General features: G+C 33.9%; 1 protein-coding gene across 3 annotated transcripts in view; it reads right to left on the bottom strand.

Moving 5' to 3' along the window:
• Cbfb (core-binding factor subunit beta) overlaps window positions 1-12,319 on the bottom strand; it is a 51,905-nt gene that overhangs the window by 11,236 nt on the left and 28,350 nt on the right. For 2 of the 3 annotated variants that reach the window (XM_026413283.2, XM_026413281.2), the window contains one exon: window positions 1,572-1,667. In XM_026413283.2, coding sequence (XP_026269068.1) covers window positions 1,572-1,667 — 96 coding nt within the window. Of the gene's footprint in view, window positions 1-1,540; window positions 1,668-12,319 lie in introns of all 3 variants that reach the window. The other variant, XM_026413282.2, reaches the window with a different exon arrangement.

The following is a 12,319-nucleotide window of genomic DNA, read 5'->3' as shown; positions in this document are numbered from 1 at the left end:
CCCTGTTTTATATATGAGTAACATAGTCACAGAAAGGTGAAGTTATTAGTCCAATGTGACAAAGTAAGTGGTACAACTAGATTCAGAACTCAGTTTGGCTCTAGTCTAGGCTCTTAACACTATCTTTGTAAACATGCATATATGTGTGCATGCGCACATACACACTTTTACATTAAATGATATTGTATATATAATTTGGCGCTTTGAAAAAAACCCTATAAATTTTCTGTATTATGTAACACTGATTTTAAAACTTTAAAAACTGTGGTAAAAATGCATAACATAAAATTTACCATCTTAACCATTTTTGAGCACTCAGTTCAGTAGTGACACTGTAGTATGTTTCATCTCTAGAACAGATTGATCTTACAAAACTGAAACTCTATACCCATTTAATAGTCATTCCCCATTTCTCCTGGTAACCACCATTTACCTTCTGTAATTATAAATTTGATTCCCTTAGGTACAAAACATTTGTTTTTCATGGCTGGAAATTATTCTATTTAGTTGATATACTATAATTAAATTTTAATAAAGAGATTACCATATTTGATAAAATGAATGCTTTAATAGACCTCATTAAAAATGAACACATGCTGGGCTGGGGCACTGGGTTTGATCCTCAGCACCACAAAATAAACAAATAAAATAAAGGTATTACAAAGGTATTGTGTCCATGCTAACTCTATTTCTTCTTGTAGGAAATGTTCATGTTGATACTAAGTTTATAAACTGGAAAAATGACAGATATTAACCTCCGAGAACATTTTTAAAACACACTAGTTCTTATTTTTATTTTGTTCAAATATATTTTTAAAGAATTTTTAGTATTCAAACATTTATGTATTCTTTTAATTCTTATAATTGAGATCTGCTTAAAGCAGGCTCCAATTTTATATAGGAAAAAAAATATATGTCCATGCCAACAAAGACACTAAACTTTAAAACTGCATAACACACTTTCCTGTATTTTATTCTGTAATAAAAAATGTTGAGAAGTAGTTTCTTAATTCTATTCTTTGAGTAGTTTGAAAATTATTAAATTTGCTGGGCGTGGTGGCACATACCTATAATCCCAATAACTTCGGAGGTAGAGACAAGAGAATTACAAGTTCAAGGCCAGCCTCAGCAACTTATTGAGGCCCTAGGCAACATAGTGAGACCATGTCTCAATATAAAAAATAAAAGGGCTGGGGAATATAGCTCCATGATAAACTGCTGTAGGGTTAAATCCCCAGGAACCCCAAAATAATAATGTTCTATATTAACATTGGTAATTTTTACAAATAATCTCAAAAATATTTAGATTGATGAATTAAGAGGAAAATATACCTTTTTGTAATAAATAATTTTTATGAAAAACAATAAATGAGGAATTCACATACAACCTTAAAATCAGAATACGTTTCTTTATAGCAATTTCATTTAACAAATAGAATAAGCAAGTACAATTTTTAAAATGAAAGTCAAAATTAAAGCATTAAAAAATATTATACACATATATCACAAACAGCCTGAGAGTTTTGGGGAAAGTACTAACCAGTTACTGCCAGCAGCTGTGAAACTCTCACCTCCATTTCCTCCCGATGTGACCTGTCTCTATCTTCAAATTCACGTGTCCTTCTCCGAGCCTCTTCAAAGGCCTGTTGTGCTAATGCATCCTCCTGCTGTCAGAATATATGTGAAATAACTATTTTAATTTATAATAAATTTTTAAAATTTGGGGATGTTTTATTTTTTGAAGGAAACTTCTCAAGATATCAACACCAAAATAAATAAATAAATAAATTTTGGGGGTACTTTTAAGAGAAAAATTCAGTATAGTATATTTTCATGTTTTGTAATACATTCTGGAAATAGTAGTCATGTTTAATTATATTCAAACAATTGAAAACCCCCTTCCCTTTTTTTCCCTTCATTTTTCTTACTCATCAAAATGAAATTCCTCTCAATATTTAAATCATAGAAGTACAAGGAAAAAAAAGAGATAAATATTTCTCATTTGAAATAAGGCCCTAACTATGACACAAAAGCCAGAAAAAAATATATATGTATATATAAAATCTGACTATAAAATGCCAGAAACTTCCAGAAAACAAAAACCAAATATATTTCTAAGGAAAATTATCAATAAAAAATAACATATAATATAGCATCCTAATTTTTTCCCAGTGATTAAAGATCGACGCATGAAAAAATCCAGATATTTCAAACTCATTTTGTCATAAAAAGGCACTTTATAAACTTTCTCCTTTATTCTTCTTTAGTCTCAGCTGGTAGCACCATTCATTCAATTCAACTAGGAATCTGAGCCATCTTTAATTCTTCACCCTCTTCTAGTTTCCACAGAGACAATTAACCATCACCATTGAGTCCTACATTTTTGGAATCTTTAATTTCCTTTCTATTATTAAAAGAATTTTAAAAAAATGTTGATGGACCTTTATTTTATTCATTTATTTATTTGCAGTGCTGAGAATCAAACCCAGTGCCTCACACAAGTGCTCTACCACTGAGCCACAACTCCAGCCTGAGTCTCCTTTCTATTCTTACAAACATTTCCCTAGTTTGGGAAACTAAAAGCCCTTAGCTGGAGTACTGCAAAGGTATTCTAAATGATCTATTCTGTTTCTATTCTGTTACTCCAACCACTCACCACAGACACCAGTGCACGTCTTCTAAGGCACAACCTGACCACACAATACCTTCTAACTTAAACAAACAAACAAACAAACAAAATCCCTCACTGTACATACAGCACAGGATTTTCAACCTTGTAGTCATATACTTTTGAAGATGTGTTAGGATTTTCAATGGTAAACCTGAAGAAACTAAAAGAACCAAAACAACATCAAAAGCCATCAATATTGACTTTCCTAGAATCTTTGCGACGAGGGGTGGCCATGTATTTTGTTTCTAGTCAATGAGATCATAAGCACAAGTCACCTAATGTGGCTTCCAAGCAAGTTATTTAGGAGACATTTCACCATCCCTACTTGGGAATTGATATAATTCTCACAGATGCAGCAGCTACCTGTGCAAACATAATAAAGAGGATGTAGTCACTTGGACTCTGGGGCCTCTGATAGTATAAGTGCCATACCAAACCTGGACTGAGCCCTTCTGGATACTTTACTCTACATCCTTTGTCATTGTTAGCAGGGTTTAAAAAAAAAAAACTTATAATTTTCAATGACACAATGTCTACCTATTAACTTAAACAGAATTGAAGAAATGTGATCAAATTCCCATTCTTGGAACTGAGAATACAGCTCAGTGGTAGAGCACCTGCCTAGCATGCAAGAAGCCCTGGGTTATATCTCCAGGACTGAATAAAAAATGTTATGATGCTCTTACTATCTTTAGGACCCAGGACAAGGTATTTTCTACCGTAAATTCATATGTAAAGTGAGCAGAGAAATATTGTACAACAATGTTTTTGTAAAGAATAGATAACACATAAGTGCCTAAGCAATTATCTGACAGCACTGTGTTAGAATTATTTTACAAACATTAATGTATGTAAAATTCACACATTTTATTAAACATTACACATACCTATTGTACGCTCAGAATGTACTATACAAGCCTTGCAAAAGAATGCTGTCCCAGTTCCCTGAAGGCTTTTTATTATTTAGTTAGGCATCAACTGAACATATTTGCTGATGATCCTTCTGTTCTGTGCATTTACTTGTTCATTTTTTCATTTATTCTACAAATATTTTTTGAGCCTTTATTATGCCCAACTCACTATGCTTGGTGCTATAGATATAATGTAAGAGAACAAGCTCTTCATGGAGCTTCTGATCCAGTGGGGCAGGTGGAAAATAAAATTAAATTAGCAATTCAATATAAAATTATCAACTGCAATTAAGTGCAGTAGAGGAAAATTAGAGGATAAAATGAGTATGTAACATGATATGTGATTTGAGTCCTTAAAAAAGTTATTAGCCATTAATATGTATTCTAGCAATGGTCATAGATTTTTTTTTTTGTTGTTGTTAAAAGAAGAAAAAGTATTACTAATTTTTGCAGTAAAAAAGCCAGCTAAGGAAGGATAGTAGAATGAATTGGACATCATTACCCTATGTGCACATATGATTACATGACTTGAGTAACTCTATATCATGTACAACCAGAAAACGAGAAATTTTACTCCATTTATGTATGAAGTGTCAAAATGCATTCTACTGTCAAGTATAACTAATTAGAACAACAACAACAACAAACATAAGCTAGGAGAGATTTAGTAGCCCTCTATTTTCTAGTTCTAACCTGTTTTGGTCTGATTAGTGACAAGTGAGATGTATGTGCAATGAACAGAATCCACATTTTAACAAATGGTAAAATCAGAAAGATTGGCAATTACTAGTGTCATCCTGATCTTGTACAAGAAACAACTCCCTTTCAAGGATAGCCCTTGGTGATAAAACTACCTGCTCCCTTATGAAGTAAACTAATGGCTAGGAACAACTAACTTTATCTAGCTTCAGGTGATGCTGGGAGGGGTTTCCAGGTATTCAAGTCCCCACTAGCTTCCTATTTTAAAGCCAGTTATTCCATGATTTATACCACAACCAGCACAGAGTAGCCAGGTGGAGTAAACATAAAATAAAGTTGGGTGTCTGGAAAATTCATATGGGAAGTAAAAATTCAGCCTTTCTGTTATAGAGCACATATAGAATATTCTGACCACTTTTGCTGCAGTGATTTTACCTTTATTGTATTATCTAAATCTACAAATGTATTTATTTACAATTTGGTAACACTTTTCTGCAGCAAAGAACTTAAAAAATGGAATTTCACATTTAATGAAAAATTAATCACATTTGTTTCCAAGAAAGTTGATAAACCTATATATATGTGCTATGCTGTGGGGGACAGAATGATATCACTTCTCAGATGAAAACTAGAAGAAAAAAAATCTGCTGAAGAAGCATCAGTATCTACTTTAAAGGCAACAATTTAACATATGCAGCTGCAAATGGTACATTTAATCAATCACTCTGCAGAACATAACTTCATTTAAATCAAATGACTCTTCCAAGTTAATTTTATCCACATTCTTGTACACATACAAAAAAAGCAAAGCTGTTCATATGTTGGCTTAATAGGAAAATCTTACAGCTCAAGGACACCAGTTTTGCATTAGTGTCATCAGGTGTTTGAAACAGAAAGTCTGTTAATTCCAATAATGGATTTATTTTTCTAACCTAATCATGGGGAGAAAACAAAAAATTTTTCAAAGTTTGTGATTATGAAAGTAAAACCTTTTAAAAAGTATAATAATGAAGGTGAGAGTATTGGCTCCTATGTTGATAATATAAATATGAAGGTTGGTAGACCTAAAGGAAAATAACATTTTCAGTGAATTAAAAAAAACCACAAAATAGAAATTTACTAGGAACTTGTTTTGTTACACATGTAATTCATCACTGCATTCAAAGAAATGAGACACTCTGCTGACATTTGTACTTTATAGTTTTAGAATTTACAAATATCTATACACACTCATTATAAAAGTAACTGAACTACGGAAGTGTTGTAACAAAGCTGATGCTAAAGAACAAAAACAACAAAGACCTCATTATGAGCACTGGGGATGTAAACTCATGTGCAAGGCCCTGGATTAGATCCCTGGCATTAAAAAAAAAAAACAAAACTTACATGACAGTACACATTATCTTTAGATTTTTAGAAAATTTGAGTTTTTTTTTTTATTAGCGACACATGACATTACAATGATCTTGGCAATTCATACATTTGAATCAATTGGGGTATAATTTCTCATTTTTCTGATTGTACAGATTGCAGAATCACACTGGTCATAGAGTCACCTATATACATACAGCAATCATAATGTCTATTCTATTCTGGAAAATTTGAGTCTTTAAAGAACCACTTTGAAACCAATGTAGTTTCTACAATGACAATGATTTTTTATTTTTTTCTTGGGGGGGGGGATGTGTGGAGGAATATTTACTGGTGATGTACAAAAATTTTCTGTTTTTTACATTTTTAGAGAACTGCATTATTGGAAACCAAGCATGTAAATAAAAAACATACTGACATTTATATCTACAAAATAATTAAAATTAAAATAACTAAAATACCAAAATGCAATCATTAAACAGTTTTGAGTTTCTATACTTATATTCAGAAGCATCTTAATTTGTGAGAGAACTTTCTGACAAAGGACCTATTCAAAATATGTAAGGAACTACATTTTAGTGAGAAAATACTTTCATTGTAGAAAACAACCCAATATAAAAATAGACAAAAGGCTGGCACAATGGTAAATGCCTGTAATCCCAGCCACTTGGGAGACTAAAGCAGGAGTATCACAATTTCATGGCCAGCCTGGGTAACTTAGCAAGATCTCATCTCAAAATAAAATAAAAGGGGGGGGGCAGGGTTTGTAGCTAGTAGTAAAATGCCCCTAGGTTTAATCCTCAATACTACAACAATAACAACAAACCAAAAGAGACAAAAGACTTTTAGCCAGTACTTTACAAATAAGGCTATACAAATGAAGGATACTCAACTTTATTAAATCGTCAGAGAAATGATTATTGAAACCATAAGAAGATACTAGCATACATCCATCAGAATGATTAAAATGAAAAGGACCGATAATACCAAACGCTGGTAAGGATGTAGAGCAGTAAAAGATGTGCTAGTTAGGTAACACTGGCACAAAGTTTAGAAAAATGGCAGTTAATATTAAGGTTACCACTATGGAAATCGGTATGGAGTTTCCTCAAAAGACTAGGCATGGAACCACCATATGACCCAGATGTTGGGTATTTATCCTACCAGATGTTGGGTATTTATCCTAAAGAATTAAAAGTAGTAGTGCCCCTAAATTGCTAGGATTACAAGCATGCACCACTCCGCTCACTTGGTATTTATCTTTAAGAATTAAAAGTCATCACTATGATACATGCATACCCATGGTTATAGCTGCACAATTCACACCAGGCTAGTGTCCTTCAATGAATAAATGAATAAAAAATGTGGTATATACACAATAGAGTTTTATTCAACCATAAAGAAAAATGAAATTATGTCATTTGCAGGAAAATGGAACTACAGACCATTATGTTAAGTGAAAAAAGCCAGAATCAAAAGGCCAAGGGTTGTATGTTTTCTCTCATGTGGAAGCTAGAGAGGAAAAAGGTAAACAAAGGTATTAAGAGGGAGGATGGGGATTTCATGAAAATCAAAAAGGAGATCAGTAGAGGAAAGGGACCAGGGGAGGTAGGGAGAAAGGGAAGATGTGCTGAGGAGTGATATTGGCCAAATTTATTGTTATACTGTGTGCATGTACAAATATGTAACAACAAATTCCATCAGTATGCACAACTATAGTGTACCAATTAAAAAATGTGGGGAAAAAAAGAAAAACTAAGGTTGCACATATGATCTAGCAGTTCTATGCCAGGCATGTATACAATAGTAATAAATATACAGAACTCTCCAGAGGAGAGGATATTTGAAACAACATATACTAGGATATTTTAAACAACATTATCAGTAATAGCCCAAATGACCATTAACAGTAAAATTTGTAAAGTGCATGATCATACAAAGAAATACAAGGAGAATGAAAAACTACAACATACTAACACAGATTAATTTCACGAATATATTGAGGGTTAGAAAACAGTGAATATTTTATGAATCCATCTATATAAATGGACAAAACTAACTGCTGTTAAACATGAGTATGCGGGAGGCTGAGTGAGGCAGGAGGATTGAGAGTTTAAAAGTCAGGCTTACCAACTCAGCAAGGCCCTAAGCAACTCAGTGAGACCATTTCTAAATAAAAAATTAAGAGAGCTGGGGATGTGGCTCAATGGTGGTTAAGTGCTCTTGGGTTCAATCCATGGTACAAAGGAAAAAAAAAAAAAGTGAGTACTGTTATGTACTCTGTGCACACGCAAGGGGGTGTGGTTTTAATTAACTGGAATGGAACAGGAGGTTGCACTGCAGTCACTTTCATGTTTGTTTATTTTTTTTTAAAAAATATATATTTTGGTTGTAGATGGACACAATACTTTATTATCTTTATGTGGTGCTGAGGATCAAATCCAGTGCCTCAGGTGTTAGGCAAGCACTCTATCACTGAGCTATAACCCCATCCCTGTATTTGTCTTTTTTGTTGTTGTTGTTAATATACAGAAATATAACTGATTGTGTACTGACGTTGTATTATATCCAACACCTTGTAACATCCATATTAATTTTTCTAATGGTTTATAGATTGTTTTGGATATACTAGGTACATGTATATTTTGCAAATAAAGATAGCTTTAAGTCTTCCTCTTCAATTCTCATATCTATTCTTTTTGGGAAGAACCTTTTCATACAGCACTTTTTTTTTTTTTTTTGGTACCAGGGATTGAACTCAGGGGCACTTGACCAATTGAGCCACATCCCTAGCACTTTTTAAATATTTTATTCAGAGACAGGGTCTCACTGAGTTGCTTTGCACTGTGCTTTTGCTGAAGCTGGCCTCAAATGTGCAATCTCCTGCCTCAGACCCCCAAACTGCTAGGATTACAAGCATGTACCACTATGCTAAGCTTGTTGTCAATTTTTTATATAGCTCAGGGAATAACCAAAGATGTCAAGGGTCCAAATTTATTAATTAAAACATTATAGGCACCTTTATTTTAAAAAATGAAATAAGACATTAAGTTGACATGGTGACATGTGCTTATAATCTCAACTACTTAGGAGGTGGGAGGCAGGAAGATTGCAAGTTTGAAGCCTGCCTCAGCAAAGTAGTAAGACCCTGTTTCAAAACAATAAATAAAAGGGACTGGGTGTAGATAGCTCAGTAGTAGAGCATTGGGCTAGCATGTATGAGACCCTTAAAAATTTTAAAAATATTTATTCTTATAGACTAATTAACATAAAGATAAATTTTTCATTTTGCTATAATGTACAAAGATAAGTTAATTTTTAAAGAAAAACTTGCTTCTGAAAATAGTTTTGCATAGAATTTTCTTTTTTTGCGGTACTGGGGATTGAACCTAAGGCCCCACACATGCTAGGTAAACTCTTTCTACCTGTGAGCTACATCTCTAGCCCTTTTAGTTTTACTTTGATATAGAATCTCACTAAGTTGACCAGGCTGGCCTTGAGCTTATGACCCTTCTGTCTCAGATTTCCAAGTAGCTGGGACTTCAGGAATGTACCACCATGCCCAACCATTACTTTTCTAAGACTAGCAGCAATAAAATATTTTGTGGGTCAAAATGTTATATGATTTTAGTTATTTTAAATGACATCTTTTACTTTCAGGAATGTATCAGAAACGACAAGTGATCACTCTTTTTTTTTTATTGTTAGTCGTTCAAAACATTACATAGTTCTTAATACATCATATTTCACAATTTGATTCAAGTGGGTTATGAACTCCCAATTATACCCCATATACAGATTGCTGAATCACATCAGTTACCCTTCCATTGATTGACAAATTGCCTTTCTAGTGTCTGATGTATTCAAATTACAGTTATCCCTTGGTAACCATACAAAATAAGTGCATGCAATATCCTTAGCTAAAATGAAATTGGGAGTCAGGGATGTAGCTAAGTAGGGGATGCTTGCCTAGCATGCACCAAGCCCTGGGTTGAAAGTCCAGCACCACAAAGCAAAATAAAACAAATCAAAAAAGTAGTATTGGAATATAACCTATATGCATCCTCCTGTATTCTTTAAAACATTTCTAGATTGCTAATCATACCTAATATAATTGTTTAGGGAAGAATCACAAGAAAAATATGTTTAATGCAAATAATTTTTAAAAATATATATTTTTGATCCAGTTGGTTGAATGGATGGATGTAGAACCCAGGGATGTGGAGGGCCAACTGAATTCTATATCATTACTGATTTACAACCAAGAATTGAGGTGAATTTTCAAACAACTTTTTGGTCAATTTAGAAAAGTTACTTTTGTCTGTGGATCAGCAGAGATAAACAAAAATTGTGTTGGGACACAGAAGTGGGGCTACTGGCCAGGTTTACTCCCTGTTCTAGCATAAACATCCAATGACTGAAGGCTGAAATTCATTCCTTTCAAAATAACATATTAATGTAAGAGACTGATTAGGATCCCTTAAGAACAGTGGAAACTGTAAGTATAAAATGCTCAAGGGCAATTAACAAAATCAAGAATCTTCATTTAGAAACTGTTGTATGCCAGGTATTATGGTAGGCTACCAATAATTTTATGGGTAGCATTTCCCCTGTTTTATGAAAGAGAACTCTGAGGCCTGGAAAATATCATTTTTCTGAAAGAACTGGGACTCCTACCACTGTGGAAATCAGGGTAGCAGGGATTCTTTCTTAAGAATTTAAACTTTAAATCTTTATTTTTTTACAAGGAAGGTTTCATTTTTTGATCTCCTGGATTAGAAATTCTCACATTTCCATAAATGGAGAATAATATGGGAAGAGAGAACAAAGAAATAATGAAACTTGTTTTTTATTTCTTGTCATTATCATTTCAACTCTACTAACAAATTTAATACCAAAAAATTAAGTGACATTATCATCTGGTAATGTGCTTTACCTTTTCTTCTAGCATTCTGCACATGCCATCTTACTACTCTTTAGCCTCCAAAACAACAAAACAAACAACAACAACAACAAAAATAGGCCAGTTGTTTATTTTATTGTGGCTTCCTTTATGTGAGCCCTTTTTTTTTTGGGGGGGGGGGGCGCACTGGGGTTTGAACCCAGAGGCACATTTGTCACTGAGCTACATTGTTAATATTTTCTTTTCCTTTATTTTTTATTTGTCAGGTCTCAAACTTGCAATCTTCCCATCTCAGCTGTCAGAGTTGCTGGGATTACTGGTGCATGCCACCACATCCACATGATTCTATTTTATAATTTAGACCTCTTTATTGATTTTATATATTTGGAAAGTCACCGTCATCAGAATTTTATCTTTTAAAAAAAATTCATTTATTTTTTATGCTAGGGATCAAACCCAGGAGCATTCTACCTCTGGCCTGTATTTCCTGCCCTTTTTATTTTATTTTGAGGCAGAGTCTCATTAAATTACCATACTGGTTTCAAATTAAGTAGCTGGGATTACAGGCATGTGCTCAGAAATTTTAATCTTTAAAGCAAAGAATTAAAAAAAAAGAATTTTCCTTTAGGAAAATAACTACTTTGAAATTCACGTCTCTAAGAACCAATATTTTGGAACCCCTTGAAGGTTTCTATTGCATTCTTCTTTTTCTTTTTTTCAGGCTTATTTGTGTATTTCATGATTTTTTGGTTGAAAACTGAAATTTTAGATAACATGGTGTCGAAACTCTGAATTCTGATCCTGCTTCTAGCTTGTTGTTGGCTCTTTTTGTTTGTTCACTGACTCGAATTGAATAATCCTATAGTCTGCTTTGCCTAGCAGTGTGTAGCCACTGATGCCACTGCTCAGTTTTTTGTTTTGTGTGATCTTTTTTTTTAAAAAAATATATTTTTTTTTTTAGTTTTTGGCGGACACAACATCTTTGTTCATATGTGGTGCTGAGGATCGAACCCGGGCTGTACGCATGCCAGGCGAGCGTGCTACCGCTTGAGCCACATCCCCAGCCCTTGTGTGATCTTTTTAAGTCTTGTTTTCTGGAAGGCTACCTACCGGTCAGCATAGCTTAGCTGTCAGCCAGTTATAGGTCAGAGGTTTTGCTTAAATTATCTAAGCCAATAGGCTTCTGTTCTTTGCCATAAGATCTATGTGAGGTTTGGGGAAATGCTAAATTTAGTGAGTTTACCAGTTTACTATGTGTTTTGCCAGGGTCTAGCAGCTTACAAGGGCCCCTTTGTCTTCTCTCTAAAGCAGGTATAGCTTGGCACACACATGTGAATTTCCAGTCCACAAAAGTGTGATCTTAGTAGGGCTACTCTAGCTATACATGTCCCTGGATCTCCCTGATAAAGTTCTGGCTGGTTGGCCTTCTTATTGCTTCTTAAAACAATAACTGCCAGATTGCTAATAAGTCATCTATTGTTTTCAGCAATATCCTGGGCATGGATCTTCTCCAAGCTCTGGTCTATGTTCTCTCTGACCATATAAATTAATCTGCCCTACTAGGATTTTATATCCTTCCTTTTTTTTCCCTTCCTCCCTCCCTACAACAGAGCTACCAGCCCTTGTGGCTTACCCTACCAATGCAGAATAGAACCTGAGGGACCTCAGAGGTGGGAAAGGGATGGCAGCAGTTCCTGACTACAATGTCACAGACTGTCACTGATCTTATTAAAAGTTAAGAGCTCTGTTTGAATAAAGGTCTCT

This window comes from Urocitellus parryii, chromosome 15 (genome assembly GCF_045843805.1).
Source record: "Urocitellus parryii isolate mUroPar1 chromosome 15, mUroPar1.hap1, whole genome shotgun sequence".
NCBI lineage: Eukaryota > Metazoa > Chordata > Mammalia > Rodentia > Sciuridae > Urocitellus > Urocitellus parryii.
The sequence above is the reverse complement of the archived record's forward strand: the minus strand, read 5'-3'. Positions and strand labels throughout refer to the sequence as shown.